Source organism: Neofelis nebulosa, chromosome 10, assembly GCF_028018385.1.
Source record: "Neofelis nebulosa isolate mNeoNeb1 chromosome 10, mNeoNeb1.pri, whole genome shotgun sequence".
Classification (NCBI taxonomy): domain Eukaryota; kingdom Metazoa; phylum Chordata; class Mammalia; order Carnivora; family Felidae; genus Neofelis; species Neofelis nebulosa.
Window position 1 is genome coordinate 100,997,864 of NC_080791.1, and position 19,893 is coordinate 101,017,756.

The 19,893-nt window shown below is 35.3% G+C and overlaps 1 protein-coding gene across 1 annotated transcript; it reads left to right on the forward strand.

Moving 5' to 3' along the window:
* The first annotated feature begins 6,332 nt into the window (after positions 1–6,332).
* On the forward strand, positions 6,333–7,283 carry LOC131488809 (olfactory receptor 1165-like). The gene has a single exon (XM_058690650.1). It carries the CDS (start codon positions 6,333–6,335, stop codon positions 7,281–7,283), a length of 951 nt encoding a protein of 316 aa, XP_058546633.1.
* Positions 7,284–19,893: the final 12,610 nt, after the last annotated feature.

Below are 19,893 nucleotides of genomic sequence, written 5' to 3' on the forward strand. Positions count from 1 at the left end.
ATGCTCTTTACCATAATGCTTTACGTGGAATCAGGTATCTTGTGTCAATTAGGGATATATAACAAAATTATAATCACTCATTGTTTATCATAGCAATAACAAAGGATTTACTTTAATTTTTAATTGTTTGTCAACCAAGGGCCCTAAGTAAATGTTCCATCAGGTTCTTTCACTGTGTGCATGCCTCTGCGTGTGTGTGATCTTTTAGGAACACAAAAATAAGTTAGGAAGCTTGAGCGTGTTATCATGGAATATATGGTATATTCAGTAAGGTTTCTAAGGTTAAAAACTAGAATATATAATTTTTAAATATTGATTTTGAAGTTATGTAACTTGGGGTTTGGTAATTTAATTAGTTTTGTGTTTCTCAGTGGAAAACAAAATAAAAACAAGAAAAAGTGAAGAGCTGAAAAATCCTTTTAGAACATGATATTCTTTTATGTTGGTAAATGCGCTTACATATGCAGCTTATTTACACAAATGTAATGTAAAGTGATTTTCAAAAAGCCTCACGTTGTACGTTCAACCTGAAAGTAGACGTTCTAACAGTGAAGCTAAACACGTTAGATAATATATTAATTCACTAGTGGTTGTGTTACGTGATGGCTATGGGCTATTTTTTTTCCTACCCATGGATTTATATGCTACTCTTCCTTTAAAATTTTAGATGTAGTAGGCATAAATGTGACTTTCTTTCTGTCCAAGGCCTGTGATGTAACAGGTCCATATTGAACACAATTTTCTTTCTTTCCTAATATGTGGCCTAGAAAATATTCCTAGAGGTACAGGAATAACATAGGTGGACTTAAAATATTAGCACTATGACCTTTCTGGCTGAACTAAAGAATACAGCTGGCTTTATAGCCAAGATGATGATTAACTAACATATCCTAGCCCCCAGCTGAAGGCAAGCATGTTCAGCATATAAGAAACAATAAGCCTTAATAGTTGAATGTAAAATATATATACGTGTGTGTGTGTGTGTGTGTGTGTGTATATATATATATATATACACATATACATATATATACATGTATATATATACATGCATATACATATGTATATACATATATACATAGTATATACATATATACATAGTATATATACATATATAGTATAATATTAAGTGTTATATATATTATATATATGTATATGTATATACATATATACATAGTATAATATTAAGTGTGTTTCTATATAAATTCATGTAGGAACAGATAAGCAAAATTAAGAGACTAAAAAAGCATATCATAGCAGCTATAAGTATGCTGGAGTCAATGGGATAGATAGGACTATAATTTTTCATGATTTTAATAAGTATAACCTCTATACAGAGGCACATTATTTTTTAAGATGTAAAGATCAGCATGTCAATAATTTAAAAGAAATTATAGTCTAAGCTGAGGAAGAGGAAGTTCCCTCTAATTATTTTGTTTGTAGCTCATTATAGCACACACTGTCAGGATTCCCTGAGGTCTGTGCCCCCAAGGTTAGGCACTTAGAATAAAACAAACACCATCATGGAGTATAGTTTCCAGGTCTATCTACTCCTGAAGGACATCTCTATGTTCCCTCCAAAATTTCTTGACAATTGCAAAAGTGGCATTTCTTGGGATCTTTATTGAATAAAATTTTGCAAGAAACATCAACTCTGATCAAAGAACTGAAACATTTAAACAAAACTTTCAGTTTTGAGACAGAAAGTATAGGCAGCTTATTAATAGTAGCAAGGAAGTCAATAAAAATGCATCGGGAAAATCTGGCTTTTGGTGAGTTGATTCAACCTAAGATTATCTTTTCATTCTGATGTGAGGGACATTGGAACCCAGCATGTTGTTGGCCGGAGCCACCTACGTGAGCTGAGTAACAGCAATTTCCACTTGGTTTATGTGTATATTCAACTGGCTGCATTCTACTTGCGTTATTCCCAGAACCGTTGTTCTGAGCTGGAAAGTTCGTCTCCAATTGCTAAGCTAAACACATTGTGTGGTTTGACAAGAAATGTTAAAATGCAAGTCTTCTCCTAAAGAAGTGATACTCTTCACGGAAAAAGCTAAGGCGCACATGCAAACATGCACACACACACACATGCCCATAAATGTAGCAAACGTGCCAGGCACTACACATACATTGTGGTAATAGACGTGGAAAGAACATAGAAGAAGAGAAAAGACATTTCTATTAACCATCAGTTTTTTGGAGGGGCTATGTGGTACTTCAGGAAATGGTGGCACAACGTACAACAACAAGGGTAGAGGTGCCATTTCAGAGGGATGAATGGTGGAAGATTAAGAGTTACAAATGCTTGTTTTTGTACAATAAGGATTTAAGGCCCCACTGTGAATGAAGCACTATGGTCATGGCAGACGATGTGGTTATATAGTGCCTGGAGATATTAAAGACATCTGGGCAGAAGTTTCGATTTGATTCACTTAGTATAAAATGCTCTCAAAAATGCTTACACCATTGCATTCCAGGCTAAGTGTGAGTCAACAAAAGTTAATCTCACAGACTGGACTCCAGTTGGAAATCTTATATACAGGAGAGAGGATAGTTGGTGATAGTAAAAATGAAGAGGGAGGGTGCACTTAGACTATTTCTCTCTTTTCACCTTTCCCTGATTGCCTTTCCCACAGTCACACATACGACACGGCAGAAGAGACAAAAAGAACCAGGCAGGGTTAGGAAAGCAAAGGAAAATGAAGATTCTGCGTTGCTGGATTAGAAATGGATATGACTGTGAATCCAAGACTCAGTGAAACATCTCAAATTAAAAAGAGTCCAGGAGATACAATTCTTTTTAAAATAGCTTTCCGAATATGCACCACAAGAACGTTTAAAAACTTGGAACTCGTACTATTTTCATAGAGATTAATGGCAGTAGAAAATTAACATGGAAGGAAGCCGATATCTGTGGAGATCTTAACCAAGTGTAGGATTTGTTGGATATTTTAAGGTCATACGTCATTTAATATGTTCGCGCTCAACATTAAATGAGCTAGCGTGGTGTTACCATCCACATTTTGTAGATGAGAGTATTGAGGCTCATATGATTAAAGAATTTGTTAAAGTTGCTTATGTAATATACAACATAGGCTGAAACTGAACTAACATCTGTTTCCTAAATTCACATTCTCTATAAAATAACATGATGTAAGGCTGTCTTTTCTCCACCCACTCAAATTAGCCCCTTCTCTGAATGGGGCTAATTTTCAAAAAAGTTGATAGTAGAATTTTATAAGAAAAGTTTCTGATATGAAAAGGTAAGTGAGATATTTTATTTTCCTTTTTCTGCACTGTGAACAAAGATATAGCTTCTTTATTCAATCCCAATCATACTCCCAGTACCAAGCTAAGTTAGTTAAAAACAATACCCTACTTAGTTTGACAAGCTTATCACCACAACATTACCTTAACAATTATTGCCTTTATGCATTTTTTTTGTACCTGTAGAATTGGTGAACTAATAAATCTACAATGGGAGCATGTTCCTCACAAGGGGTGTGGAATGGGCGAGGAAGTCTCACATTCATTATGAGTAACCTGGAACTCTTAACTCTTGAACTCCTTAAGACTTCCTGGCATTTTTTCCTGACCTTGAACTCCTCTAGGTCGTTAAGGCATCCTGGAATTCTCTCACTTAAAGTTTATGTGGGACACGTATTGAACACAACATGTGCACTCTTGAGAAGTGGCGGAGAAAGCATATTTACCAACAATTTAACAAATAGCCCAAGTAGTAATGAGAATGGAGTGGGCACTGGTGATTGGTGATATGAATGGAACCTGAAGACCTTCTGGGTGGACAGAGTGGCTCGAGTAAAGGCAAGAAGTAGTGAGATTAGCAGCAATTCAGTTAGACTAAAAGGCCACGCCAGGGGTGAAGAGAGAAGTAAGGAGTCAACAGTGCATGAAATTTAGTAATAAATGCACAATCCTCAAATTTGTACAAATGTTTCAAGTACACGTCTGAGATTTGTTGCTTACTGGTAAATCCTGGACAAAGCTTGGCAGGGCAGTAAATTGACCTAACACAGTTCAAATATTTGAGTACAAATACCCAGGCTCTATCTATCTATCTATCTATCTATCTTTCTATCTATATATCATCTATCTATCTATATCTATATCTATCTATATCTATACCTATCTATCTATATATCTATATCTATCTATATCTATATCTATATCTATATATTTAAAAACTTGGAACTCATACATATACATACATATATATACACATACACATATGTATACATATATAGCAAGTGCAGATTGCAGAGTCCATTGCCTTTTGGCACTCCATTGATATCTCTGAAAAGATTAGTTTAGTTCTTAGTGTCAATATCAGCTCAAAGGGGTCCATGCTATACCTAGAATATTGACTAGGTTGTCTGAAATATTTAGAAACCCATGTGAGGAAGAAAATGGAAAAACAAAGCACAAACAATAAACCAACACTAACATTGTTTACCTAGAGAAGAAAAGAGCAAGAGATCTACCTTAATGTCTTCAAACATTTGAAAGTCTCTTTATAGAGAGGATTAGCTTCAAATCCTGTGAACTCCAGAGAGAGAGAAAGATCCATTTGGACTTTGAAAGCACTAGAAAATACGATAGGAGAATACTACTCAGGATAAACATAGAATTGAGTATGATGGTTACTGCTTTGATAGTTTCGCTGATGAGTTTGAAGAGAGATCATTAGGTGTGAGGACAGGAGCTTTAATGTAAGGAAAGGGCAGTGGAAGTGTTACTAAAGAAGTCTGAACACAAGACATATGAAAATACTCAGAAATTCTTTGCCTTTCAACTGTACTAAGTCTTGTCTTATCTTGGTTTAGAGTCCTCACAAAGATCACTTATTCTTTAGTAGGTAGAATATGACTAACAATTTAGGGAGTCTTTCACTTGAACTAGACCAAGCTCTACAACTAAACCATGATGTATTGGGTTTATCTAGCCTTCTGGCAATAATAGCAGACTGTATCTCAGAATTCTTCACTTGCATGAATGTGACCCAATAAAGCAATCTAAGTTCCTGAATTTAGAGAGGATTTTTGTTTAAATCAATACATGTAACTAAATATATGAAGTTCACAACAGGTAGACCCAATCTTCTATGTGATGGAGAATGTGACTGCATAGCTAATGCTCTGTTCCTGGATTAGTGGTAGATTTAGTGATATGCTGTTGTTATAGACAAAGCTAAAGTTGTGCAGGTTCACAGATGTGTCCAAGATGGCAGGATCATGTTCATTATCTCTCCACATCCACTTCTAGAATCTGTTCTTTAGGATTTGACCTTGTGGAATTGGTAATATTTAAACTCCTGCTGTTTTACAGAAACCAAATGTTTATATTTCTTAATCTAACACATTTTTTTAATTCTTCATTGACCACTACAGATAGACTTGCCACATTAGAACAAAGTTTTTGGTTGTTGTTGTAAGTGATACTTCTTTCTCAGTACCGTATTTTGTGTGTGTGTGTGTGTGTGTGTGTGTGTGTGTGTTATAATCACTAATAAATAAGCATATTTTTTTTCATTTTAATACAATAAGCACTACAAACTGTATAGCCAACAGAAGAGGGTTGATGTGAAATTTTCAAGACTATATGCAAAATACTCCCTTAGAAAACAGTTATAAATCATTGAGTAGTTTGGGCCTTCAAAATAACCACATGGTGGGTATGTAATTGACAGAAAATAGTCATCCATGGAATTTTTGACCAGACCACTTAAAGAAACTCTTAAGTCCTTGATAATGGGCTATATCTAGAATAGGGAAACACTCAATATAGCAATACAAAAATTGTGAAGGTCTGATGATACATTTTCCCCCAAAGATATTTACATAAAGTTATGTTTTTCTTTATGTATTAAAAGTGTTTAATTTTCCCAACATGGCTTCTGACATGATATATGAGTACTATGATGTGCTCAGAGGTTTTTTTGTTTGTTTTTTTTAATTTTGCTGTATGTCTCCTTTGTGCTCATATAATTATATTTTATCCTGGGATATTCAACGTTGTAAGGATCATATACATCTACAGGTTATTTATATAACTTAATACTACTGATTAGTCCCATTTTTTTTCTTATTTTCCAGATGAGGAAATTAAAGTACTGAAGGATACAGCTAATTGCACATAATTAAAAAGTCAAGTAAGACTCCAAAGTGAAACAGAGCACTCATGTGTACGCACTGACCCCATTGTCTTCACTGGCTTGCATTGACCTGTCCTGACTTCCTTTTACTCTTCCTTCTCAAGTTCCACTGCTCAATTCTCTTTTCTTCTCCTTTATTTATTTTTTAAAATCAAGAACCATGGCACTGGATGAGGGAAATCAGAGCTCTGTGACTATATTTATCCTCCTGGGTTTCTCGGAGTACCCACACCTCCAGGCACCCCTCTTCCTCATGTTCTTGACCATCTACACAGTCACTCTGGTGGGAAACCTGGGCATCATTGCGGTTGTAAGGATCAACCCCAAACTCCACACACCCATGTACTTTTTCCTCAGTCATCTATCCTTTTTGGATATTTGTTATTCCAGTGTATTTACACCCAAACTGCTAGAGATCTTGGTCACGGAAGACAGAAGTATCTCCTTCAAAGCATGCATGATGCAATTTTTTTTTGTTTGTGCGTTTGTGATTACAGAAATGTTCATGTTAGCGGTTATGGCCTATGACCGGTTTGTGGCTGTTTGCAACCCCCTGCTCTACACAGTGGCTATGTCTCGGAAACTCTGTGCCCTCTTGGTGGCTGGAACCTATGCATGGGGTGGAATATGTTCCCTGACACTCACATACTCTCTTTTGGAACTATCCTTCTGTGGTCCCAACATTATACATCACTTTGGCTGTGAGTATTCTGCCATCCTTTCTTTATCCTGCTCTGACCCCTCCTTTAGTCAGAGGATGTGTTTAGTCATTTCCACATTCAATGAGGTGTGTAGCCTCCTGATTATCCTCGCCTCCTATATTTTTATAGTTGTCACCATAGTCAAGATGCCGTCTACTGGAGGACTCCAGAAAGCTTTCTCCACCTGTGTCTCCCACCTGACCACCATCACCATCTTCCATGGGATCATCCTTCTTCTCTACTGTGTGCCCAACTCCAAAAGCTCATGGCTCCTGGTCAAAGTGGCCACTGTGTTTTTTACTGTCATGATCCCCATGTTGAACCCTCTTATTTACAGTCTTAGGAACAAAGATGTGAAAGACACAGCCAGAAAGTTAATTCATACCAAACTGCTTTCTCACTCAATGTAATTTGGATTCTTTTTTTTTTTCTTTTTTATTTTAGAGATGAAGAGAGTTGTGGAAAGGGGCAGAGGGAGACAGAGAGAGAATCTTAAGTAAGTTCCATGCTTAGCATGGAGTCTGAAGTGGGACTCGATCCCACAACCCTGGGATCAACCTAAGCCAAAACCAAGAGTTGGACACTCAACCAAGTGAGCCACCCAAGCGCCCTTAATTTTGATTTTTATACACATACACATACACAATTACTTTTAAATACTTTTTATATGTTGCACTAAGGGTTATTAATTTTTCTTCAAATAACTGGAGAAAATGTATTCAGATAATTAGTTCATTCATATACATCTGTGACATTAAATCTCACTGTGCTTTAAAAAATTGCTTACAGGTTAAAAGAAAAGAAAGAATGAAAATTCTTCTCAAGTTCCAACCCCAGAGGGTAGTGTGCCAAATAATGGTCCTCCAAAGAGGTTTTCATCCTAACTCTCAGAACCTGCAAAGATGTTGCCCTTCCCTGCTCCCTTTGTTCCTTCTCACCTTATTCTTCCCTTCTCATCCTTCCTCTTGAATCATGAAATATGACAAACACATAGAGAAGTAATTCTGAATAATTATCCCATGTGTTACTTTCTGTAAGAAAGTAAAGGCAGAGCATTATCAGCATTTTTCAAAATTTCCATAAGCACTTTCTCATCACTGCCTCTCCAGCACCTCTAGGAGCAAACTCCTTTGTGGAATTTGTGGTCTTCAAAACTTCTTCTTTTTAGTTTAGCTACAACTCCTAAGTCTGAGAGTATAAGTGCTAGCTTTCCCTCCTTTTGAAATTCACATAAATGAAATCTTAGAGTATATATTCCATTATGTCTGGCTGCTTTGGCTCAACATTTGTTTTAAGTGAATGTTTCAATTTATTAGCTGTAACCGTAGTTCATTTTTTCTTGTTGAAGAATGTCCCATAAAATAAATATGCCATCATTGGTGTATCTATACTATTAATGGCCTTTAGTTATTTCCTCTTCTTGGCTTTTATGGAAACGCTGCCATGAATGTTCTTGCACAGGCATTTGCACATAAGCAAGCACTTACTCTGTGGGATGTGCCTATGTGTGAAAGTTCTGGATCACAGAGAGCTGGTTTCTTCTCTTTTACTAGATCCAATCAAACAATTTTCCAAAGTCAGTGTACTAATTTACATTCCTCCTATATCGCGTGTGATTCTAATTATTGCCCATTCTTGCCAACATTTAATATGGTCACACTAGACATGTTAATATCTTCAAAGTTCATAGGTGAGTATTGGTATGTCATTTTGGTTATAATTTAAATTCCTCATAGTTTCAATGTGGTTGAATTTCTTTTAATAGGGTTATTAGTAGCCCTTTGGTTCTTTTTTCTTTGTGAGATGCCTATTTCGTTTTTTTGTCCATTTTCCTATTGGGTTGTATTTTATTATAAATATGTAGTTCATTATGCATTTTAAATAAAAGTCCTTTTTTTTTGGTAAAATTGCCATGACTATTTTCTCCTAAACTGTGCTCTCTATCCACTCTCTTGACGATGTATTGAGGGACACAGATTTCCTTATGTTTAATCAAACAGGGTTTATCAAACTGTGCTTCCAAGGTCCTATTCAAGATATATTTATTTCCTCTAAAATAATGAAGATATTCCCGTATTTTATGGGTTAAGTTGTCCTAAATTTAGTAAATTATTATGTCTTTTATATTATATTCTATTTACTCTTGGATTGTAGACTTTAATTTTCCTTTTACACTGACTTTTCAATGTATTTCTAAGATAAAACTGGAATTAAATTTTGGTGTGATATGAGAATCAGCTGATTTTGTATTTTTATTTGTGGATGCATATTTTCCCAGCAATATTTATTGAAAACCACTCCATTAGCACTGATCTATAGTGCCAGGTTTTTCATAACGTAAATGTCCCTATATGTACAGTATATAAATTTTCTACATGCTTCTCTGTTTTATAGTTACAACCATCCATAACTAATAAGATATGGTATCCAGTAAAGCCATTCCTGAAAATTTAGTTTTTTTTCTTACAGGTTAAATGAGATTTATTTATTTATTTATTTATTATTTATTTAAGAGAGAGTCTCAGGGGAGAGAGGGAGAGGGAGAGAAGGAGAGAATCTTAAGCAGGCTCTACACTCACCACAGAGCCCAATGCAGAACTAGATCCTGGGATCATGACCTGAGCTGAAATCAAGAGGCAAACACTCAAGCAACTGAGACACCCAGGCTTCCCTAAAATCTCGCTTTCTATAGGTTTTTTGTATATTCCTCCTGCTTCCAGATTAACAAAGTTATCTGCTTCATTTGTCTGTGTTTTTGTGTGTATTTTGGGTTTTTGTGAGTGGATGTGGAATTTCATTAAGCTATTTTTTCTTCATCTGAGTTTCTTTAATATTTTCATATGGTAACTTACATGTTTTGAATTTTCTAATATCAATTCAAGTGATCTTTTCCTGAGAACATGAATTTAAAAGTTATAGAATAGAATATTTTTTTCTATTAGCGGATCAGTTTGTGTCAATATTTTATCTGTAATTTAAAATCCTGTGTTCATAATTGCTCTGCAATTTTCTTTTATTGCATTGTCCTTGTCAGTTTTGTACATCAAAGTTGTATTGGCCTCTCTAGATGAAATGGTAAGAATTTCTCCTTATTCAATTCAGTGAAAAATGTTTCTTAATAGAATTCACTGAAAAAGAAGAGAATTTTTAACTGCATAGTAAAGTTTTAATTACTAATGCATTTTTTAAAATAACGGTAAGGAAATTATAATCTCAATTGCTTCTTGAGTCAGTTTCATTGTTTTCTTTTTCCTTTTTCTAAGTTTTTAATTTAAATTCAAGCTGGTTAACATACAGTGTAGAATTGACTTCAGGAGAAGAATGTAGTGATTCATCACTTATATATAACACCCAGTGCTCATCCCGACACGTGCCCATAAGATACCTAGGAATAAACCTAACCAAATAGGTAGAATATCTGTACCCTTAAAACTCTAGAAAGTTTATCAAAGAAATTGAAGAAGACACAAAGAAATGGAAAGACATTCCATGCTCATGGATAGGAGGAACAAATATTGTTAAGATGTTGATACTACTACCCAAAATAATCTACACATTCAATGCAATCCCTATCTAAATAACACCAGCATTCTTCACAGAGCTAGAACAAATAATCCTAAAATTTGTATGAAACCAGAAAATATCCCAAATAGCAAAGTAATGTTGAGAAAGAAAACCAAAGCTGGAGGCCTCTCAATTTCAGACTTTAGGATGTATTGCAAAGCTGTAATCATCAAGACAGTATGGTACTGGCACAAAATTAGACACATAGATCAATGGAACAGAATAGAAGACCCAGAAATGGACCCACAAATGTATGGCCAACTAATCTTTGACAAAGCAGGAAAGAATATCCACTGGAAAAAAGACAGTCTCTTCAGCAAGTGGTACTGGGAAAACTGGACAGCGACATGTGGAGGAATGAACCTGGACCACTTTCTTAAACCATATATTGTTTTATTTTTCTTGGAGCTCACCCACTCATCATTGCCAAGTTTTCAAAGTTGGTGGCACAACTTTTTTCATAAAAGTTTTTTTATAAAGTTGAAATGGTCTATAGTTATGATCCGTTTTCATTACTGACATTAGTTATTAGTGCTTTCTCTCCCTGTCTCTCTTTTGCTTGTTTAGATGTATGAGAGCTTATTATCAGGTTTCTCCAATTTTGGATTTGTTGATTGCTTCTATTTTATATTTGCTATTTATTAAATTCTTCTGTCTTTGCCTTTTAATTCTTTTTTCTTTCTTCAGATGCTTTCCTGTTGAAAATACCTGTGACTCCTCTGAAGGCTCTTTTTCTCCTGTTTCTGGGAGTGCCCTCAGTCCATACATAGGCCAGTGTGAAAGTGCCAAACAGTGAACATCTACAGGAATAGCTTTCAACCAGTGGTAGTATATGGTAGTGAGAACATAAAGATCCCATCTTCTTCATTCCTTGAGGGGGGAACAAGTCTAAATTAGGTTTTACACAGTCTTCTAGGGGCCCTCAGTGGAACTGACACCCAATTATCCACACAAATAACCTGGTCATTTTTGGGTTGTCTCTCTTCCTTACTTAGTTACTGTTGCTTCCTAAGATCATCTTCCAAACAAACTACTTGCATCCAAATCTTGTTTCAAGGTCTGCTACTGAGGAAATCAACCTTGGATAGAATGGAAAAAATCTTCGGAAGATCTGTAAGAGATATATGTAATAACTGTATAGAAAAAGCTCCTACTTACAGTAAAGTACAAAAACCCCAATAAACATTTGCAAACAATCTCATAAACACACATTAAAAATAAATTAAAACAAATAGCAAGAATATGGATTAAATAAAACTTTCATAAATGCTGAGTCTGATTGCAAAGTTGAACAAAGGTTTTTTGAAAACTCTTTGGAAGTATGAACCCATAATTCCAGTCCTTGGTATTAACCAACAGAAATGCATATATATTTGCACCAAAGACAGGGACAAGAATGTTCACAACCACACTATTTCCAATTGCCCCCAAGTGAAAATGATTTATATATCCTTAAAAAAGATAAATAATTTTTGGTTGTGTTTATTCAATTGGATACTGTATAGAAATGAAAAAAAAAAAACCTACCGATACTCAGGACAACATTATGGAATTTCACACTCATGATGTTAAGTAAGAAGAATGCAAACATCAGAGTGTATAAATCATATTATTTTATTAACATAAAATTCATGAATAGTCAAATTAGTTTACAGTAATGTGTCAGTATAGTTGCTCTCTTGGGCTACTCACTGGGAAGGCATAGCAGATGCTTCTAAGTGATATTTTGATAATAACTGATATCATGATCTTGTTGGTAGGTATGCAAGGTTTTTTAAATTAAACAATTCATTGAGTTGAACTCTTAATTTTTCACGTCATTGGATTTAAGTTCTGAGTAGGGAAAGGGTTAACAGTGGGCAGGGATAGATAAGGGATCCTTGGGGAGGCTGTCTGCAGCTGCAGCTGGGTTTGGTGAAAAAAAAAAAAGATATCTTGCCATTTGCAACAACATGGTTGGAACTAGAGTGTGTTATGCTAAGGGAAATAAGTCAGGCAGAGAAAGACAAATATTATATGATTTCACTCATATAATTTAAGAAACACAACAGGTGAACATAGGGGAAAGGAGGTAAAAATAAGATAAAAACAGAGAGGGAGGCAATACATAAGAGACTCTTAAATACAGAGAACAAAGTGGGGGCTGCTGGTGGAGAGGTGGGTGGGAGGATGGGCTAAATGGGTAACAGGCATTAAGGAGGACACTTGTTGGGATGAGCACTGGGTGTTCTGTGCAAGTGATGAATCACTAGGTTCTACTCCTGAAACCAATACTACACTGTATGTTAGCTAACTTGAATTTAAATAAATAAATTTATTGAAAATAAATAAATAAATAAATAAATAAATAAATAAATGATAAATGCATTCTAGACCTGCCAGGTGCTAAGCACCATGAATGGAGTCTCACAAACTGTTCCTGATAAGGTCCCAATAAAAAGTCAGAGAAGATTCCTTGGCGACAATCCAGTAGGGACCCTCTCACTCTTGAGAGCTTTGTACTTTCACTCCATAAACTCTATCGTTTTGCTCACTATCCACTTCCACGAGATTCATTCCTTGACTCCATGAGACAAAGACCAGTGTCTCTCCCACCCACTTGTAACAGTTCTACTTCAATAAAAATGTTCTCAAAGAATTTGGGGAAAAAAATGTAGAGTTGGCAAAGTTGTAGCTGAATTCTCCGGACATAGATGTCGCGACGGAATTTGGCATGCAATTTTCATGGGATACATAGCAATAGAAGGAAAGGGAAGGAGGCGGAATGGAATTCAGGGACAACTTAGATTGTGATACAGCCACCAAAGTCCTGCCTACCCTATGGGGAGTTTTGGCACACATATCATATATCAGAGTCGATCCACTGGGTCAGGTCCCCTACCCATGCATAATCTGTCATATGGGCATGATGGCTCTGTAGAGCTGAAGTCAATCTTGGAATTCACAGCTGGGAGAACATATCTTTCCTTGAAGAGGGATCTATCTGTACTGTGCGTCTTTGTCCCACCACACCAAGGTGTGGGGAGTCAAGGACTCTCACATTGCTGGTGAGCATGAAAACTGGTAGAGAGCAATTTGGTAATAGCTATCCTAAGAAAATATACACAGCAGTACTGCTTCTGAGAATTTATACTAGAGATACTTTGAAAAACAAAGTAGAGGTATACATTCGGATATTTTTAAAGTATTATTTAGAACAGCAAAAGACTAGAAAACCTGAAATGCCCATTAATATGTGTTTGGCTTCTAAGTGATAGTATTTTTTTTAATGTTTATTTATTTTCCAGAGAAAGAGTGCAAACGGAGGAGGGGCAGACAGAAAGGGGGACAGAAGATCTGAAGCGGGCTCTGAGCTGACAGAAGCAAGCCCCTTGCTGGGCTCAAACTCACGAATCATGAGATTATGACCTCAGCTAAAGTCAGAAGCTCAACCAACTGAGCCATCCAGGCACCCCGCTAAAATGATAAGTTTTTTTTTCTCTATTTAAACTCATTACCTCAAATATTTTTTTTTACATTTCTTTTTTTATTCTTTTTTTAATTAATTAAATTTTTAAAAATTTACATCCAAGTTAGTTAGCATAATGCAACAGTGATTTTAGGAGTAGATTCCTTAATGCCCCTTACCCATTTATCCCATCTCCCCTCCCACAAGCCTTCCAGTAACCCTGTTTGTTCTCTATATTTAAAAGTCTCTTATGCTTTGTCCGCCTCCCTGTTTTTATATTATTTTTGCTTCCCTTCCCTTATGTTCATCTGTTTTGTATCTTAAATTTCTCATATGAGTGAAGTCATATGATATTTCTCTTTCTCTGACTGACTAATTTCATTTTGCATCATACCCTCTAGTTCCATCCACATAGTTACAAATGGCAAGATTTGATTCTTTTTGATTGCCACATAATACTCCATTGTATATACATACCACATCTTCTTTATCCATCGATAGTGTTTTTTTTTTTTTTTTAATTTTTTTTTCCAACGTTTTTTCTTTATTTTTGGGACAGAGAGAGACAGAGCATGAATGGGGGAGGGGCAGAGAGAGAGGGAGACACAGAATTGGAAACAGGCTCCAGGCTCCGAGCCATCGGCCCAGAGCCTGATGCGGGGCTCGAACTCATGGACCGCGAGATCGTGACCTGGCTGAAGTCGGACGCTTAACCGACTGCGCCACCCAGGCGCCCCGATAGTGTTTTTTTTTTTAAAGAACATACCATGTAGCCATTCAAAATGTTAGCTCATTTTTATATATACCTACATCACCAAAATAAAATGTTCCAGAAAAACTGAGCAAGAACCACACAGTAGTCTTAATTCAGCATCATTTATGTTAGGAGTGCATATACGTTTCTCTGTACATATGAACATATTAAATGCACTGCAGTTTCTTGATGATTCAAAACAAACAAATAAACAAACAGAAACAGGTAACACTGTTTACCTCAGGTAGAAAAACTAATGGGTTGACAGGCAGAAGCATGTGGGAGATTTTTTTTAAACTTATCTTTGGAATCACATTAGGAAAATGCATTATCTAAAGGAAGACCATTTCATGTAATTTATCATAAATATCTTTAATGCAGAAATTGATGATTAAAAAAACGTTGGCATGATCTCTCAATGTTATAATCACCAAGGTATCTGCTTCTATCTTTCTCTTTTTGAAGATTAATTGATAGATGCCTATATACAGAGATATGAATACCCACATATACAGATAACATACAGATACAAATATATATTAGTATATTTGTATTTAGTTCATTTCAATATTTACATATTTGATCTATGTATTTCAGGTTGTAAATATATTATATTACAAATATCAGTATGCCACATTGAGAGACAGATTATACAAATATCAGTATGCCACATTGAGAGACATACAGATACAAATATATATTAGTATATTTGTATTTAGTTCATTTCAATATTTACATATTTGATCTATGTATTTCAGGTTGTAAATATATTATATTACAAATATCAGTATGCTGCATTGAGAGACAGATTATACAGATTATACTGAACCTATAAAAAATGAACTAAAATTTCATTGAGATTCATCCCACTCTTTTATTCCATAATTTTAGAGGACTTGCTATTGCCTTCTTTGAATTGTAATATGATACATCGCTTCTGCTTCAATAATTACTTCAACCATTTCTGACAATGTTCATATTTTATTCCCTTTGCTTGTTTCATGAAATTATAAACTTTCAATCTATTTTCAGATTTTGATTATTCTGTTACTTATAATTAGCTTAGACTTCCAGAAATTTTCCATTACGATGTATTGTGTACAGGGAGTTTCAAATACTACAGAGAGTTAATGATCTGGGGAATGGTCCAATTTCTATTTCTAATTAGCAACACATGCTTGGAGTACTTACAATAACTCCCAGATCATTAATATCCAGAATGCAATTATCTTTATGAAAGTACATTCTCTGACAAGGTAGACATTAGAATCTCATGACAATCCCATTTTTATTCAAGAAACAACTGAGATGATATGCAGAGATGCTTTGTAAATTATAGTTGTAATTTGCAAATATAAATGGCTAAATCTATATTATAAAGTCTTGAGTTTCTTCTTTTCATAAATATTGAAAATAGGTATTAAAAATAGCCAATAGGTATATGAAAAAAAATTATCGATGTCACTTAGTCATCAGGGAAATACAAATTAAAATGATAAGACTCACCTCACATCTGTGTGTGTGTGTGTGTGTGTGTGTGTGTGTGTATACAAGTGTTGGTGAAGATAATGAAGAAATTGGAACCCATATGCACTGTTGATGGGAATGCAGTATGGTGCAGTTGCTATGGATATAGTTACGGAGATTCTTCATGAAATTAAAAATTTAACTACCGTGTGATCCAGTAATCCTATTTATCCAAAAGAATTGAAATCAAGATTTCAAAGAGTTACTACCATTTCTGTGTTCTATTGCAGAACCATTAGCAATAGTCAAGATGCAGAAACAACCTAAATGTCCATGGACAGATAAATGGATAAAGACAATGTGGTATGAATATACAACGGAAGACAATTCAGCCCTAAAATTAAAGGGAATTCCACAATATGTGACCACCTGGATAAACCTTGAGGACATTATGTAAGTGAAATAAGCTAGTCAGAAAAAATAAATTCCGCTTATATGAGGTTATCTAAAATAATCAAACTCATAGAATAAAAGAGTGGAATGATAGCTGCTGGGGACTGGGGGAAGGGAAAAAGAGGAGTTACCAATCAGTGATTATAAAGTTTCAGTTAAGAAAGATGAGTACGTTCTAGAGATTTGCGGTACAAAATTGTATTTGTAGTCAATGATACTGTGTTGCACACTTAAAAACCTCTTAAGAAGGTAGATCTCACATTAAGTGTTCTTACCACAATAAAATGAAAATTTTAAAAAGAAGTATTAGTATGTTATGATCACTAAAATCTAAACTTTATATATGTTCCTTATTTTTCCCGTTAATGCCTTTTTCGTTTTCTGAGGTCCAATCCAGGATACCACACTGCATGAAGCTGCTGTGTGTCCCCAGTCTACTTTGGTCTGTGACAGTTTTTTTACTCTTTTTTTTTTTTCTTGACTTTGACAGCCCTAAGGAATATTGGTTAGGTATCCCATAGAATGCTTCCAAATAAGAGTTTGCATAATGGTTCTTTTCATATTAAGCTGGAATTATGGAATTAAGAGTGTCAGAAAGGTGAACCCTTTCTCATCACATCATATCAAGGGGTAAATGATATCCGCATTGTTTCACTGATAATGGTCACCTTCTTTTTCCTTAAGGTAGCGTTGGGGCAGTATTCCACTCCAAACTTACTGTGGAATTTAAAATGCAGTTGAGTTCCTAACAGCTGTTTCTCAATTGTTCTTTTTTCCCCTTACTTATTTCAAACTCAACAGTTGACGTTTTCTTCAGTTAATACATATTACTTCAATAATTCAAAATTTAAAAGCAATTAGTGGAATAGATGTGGTGATGTAATTATCCTTAATGATTTAAGAGAAAATGCATATACCACGATGACCCAAGGGACGGTGTTTCAACAAACTGTAAGATTTGTGGTGCACTGAGGAATACTCCAATTGTAATTCTCTGTAATCTATATCTTCAGAGTTATGGAGGCAGATATAAGACCCAGAGTTTGGCAGAGTTTAGATTGTGGATTCAGCTTTTGGTTTTTTCTTTGAATACCCAAAGATTTCTTTGGTCCTGGAAATAAAATGCCTTTTGACTGGTTATACTTATTGAAATATACTACCATTGTTTTTCAAACCTCAAGCCTGTTGCTACTGTAAAGAATGTTTTATTACTAAGAAGAAAAATGCCTGAGATTCACTAATCATAAAAAAAAAAATTCTCAGTAAAATAATCAAGAGCTTCTGGTGTCAGGTCAGTTCATTTCTTTTTCAGTAGCTTTCAATTTAGGAAGAAAACATGGAGCTCCAGCTCATATAGATTATTCCAAAAATTATACGTGGACCCCTTTCTCTGGTCAGAGACCTTTTAATTTTCATTCACGAGGCATGAATGCTTTTGAGCATTAAATTTCGTATGACAGAAACTAGCAACAGTGAGCAATGGGAAAGACACAGAAAATCATGGGGTATTTGTTGATTTTGTATTTCCATAGGCCTGGTCTCTGTTTGGATACAAACCTAATCCGGTCCCATTGGTTTTCACCAAAACCTTTGAAATTGCTAGGGTTGGGATACCAAGTCTTTTTCTGAATAACTTTTTGGTATTGACCTAAGAAGCATGCCAAAAGGCCAGAACAGTAGTAGCAACAATGTCCCTAATAAGCCAGGGATTTGCAAATAGTTTCACATGTTGAAGGGAACTCATTTATTAAAAGAGCCTGAACAACAATGGATGTTTCCAGTGTATCTGCCTGGTCCTTCTTAATGTTGGAAAAAAAAAAATGTTGCTGCTGATGGATGCTCTATGTGTGGAGTTGCTTGTGGCACATGGAAAGATAGGCAGCCATGTTGCTGAGTCTGGAGCTTGACACTTCAGAAGATGGAACAGATCACCCTTCTAATTCTGTCATAGTCTCATGTCTAAATCTTGGGACCATTCATTTTATGGGCTTACTGTTCTAACTTCCTTACCTTCCCCAAGTTTGCCTCACCGTAGAAGAGGGCTTACTTCTATTGGTTAAGAAAATGTGTACTTTCCATTGTAACACAGGATATGTTTTGTATGGAACTATTGTTGGTGAAAATAAGATACTTCTTCTGTTTCTCAAAAAATATACAATTTAATTATATATTTATGATTTTATAATATATAACAAATTTAGTTAATCTAAATTAATTAATGAATTAAAATAATACATGGTAAGCAAAATGTCAGTGAAAGGCCTACAAAATTACCCCTGTAGGCCAGGCACCTTAGTGGAGGCTTTGATGGAAGCCAGATGATTATTTCATGAGTAAGAGTTTGTAATGGATTCTCAAGCATTAGGCAGATGGCACAGACTAGATACATTTTAAGGTTTATTCCGACTCATAAATTCCGTGCATATTTAATTCTGTACAATGCCTGGAAAATGTTAAATATATAAAAACAATGAATACTAAGTGTTATGGGGCACCATTTGCAATGCCAAGTGATCTTGATCCTTAGTATGGTTCTTAGGACCATAACAAAGTACTCCGTGCTTCTTGTCTGCCTGTCCCGCTCTTACAATTTCTTTTTGTGTCCTAAGTTTATATTTCAGTCTAATAGTAATAATACTAAGAGGGCTGAATTTTAAACAATAGAATTATATATATAATATTATATATTAAATATTGTTTTATAATTATATATTATATTTTATAATTATATTATAATAAAATATAATAATAAATATATATATATAAATAATAAATACATATACTTATTTATGTGCCTAGTAGTTCTCATAATTTAGCAGGCAGCAGAATCACCTGGAGACCCAGTCAAATCAAGAATTGTGAGCCCGGGGTACCTGGGTGGCTCAGTTGGTTGAATGTCCAACTTTGGCTCAAGTCATGATCTTGCGGTTTGTGAGTTTGAGCCCCACCTTGGACTCTGTGCTGACAGCTCAAAGCCTGAAACCTGCTTTGGATTCTGTGTCTCCCTCTCTTTCTGCTCTCTCTGTCTCCTCTCCCCTGCTCATGTTCTGTCTCTCTCTCTCAAATTTAAATAAACATTTAAATTAAAAAAAAAAAAAGGAATTGTAGGCCCCATCCCAGTTTTTGATTCAGAAAGCTGGTGATGGGGTTGGAGACTTTGCATTCCTAACAACTTCTCAGGTGCTCCGGCTGCTATTGGTTTGGGGACCGCACGTTGAGAGTCACTGTTCTGTGTCAACTTCACAGAGGCATATGAAGCCTCTTTCTTCTTTCTGTTTCTCCTTTCCATTCAGGTCTACGTTTAGAAATAACTTTTCAATCAACAGGAATTGTG

What these genes read in the sequence shown, in the direction of transcription:
- LOC131488809 (XM_058690650.1), top strand. Translation starts at nt 6,333, where the DNA reads ATGGCACTGGATGAGGGAAATCAGAGCTCTGTGACTATATTTATCCTC.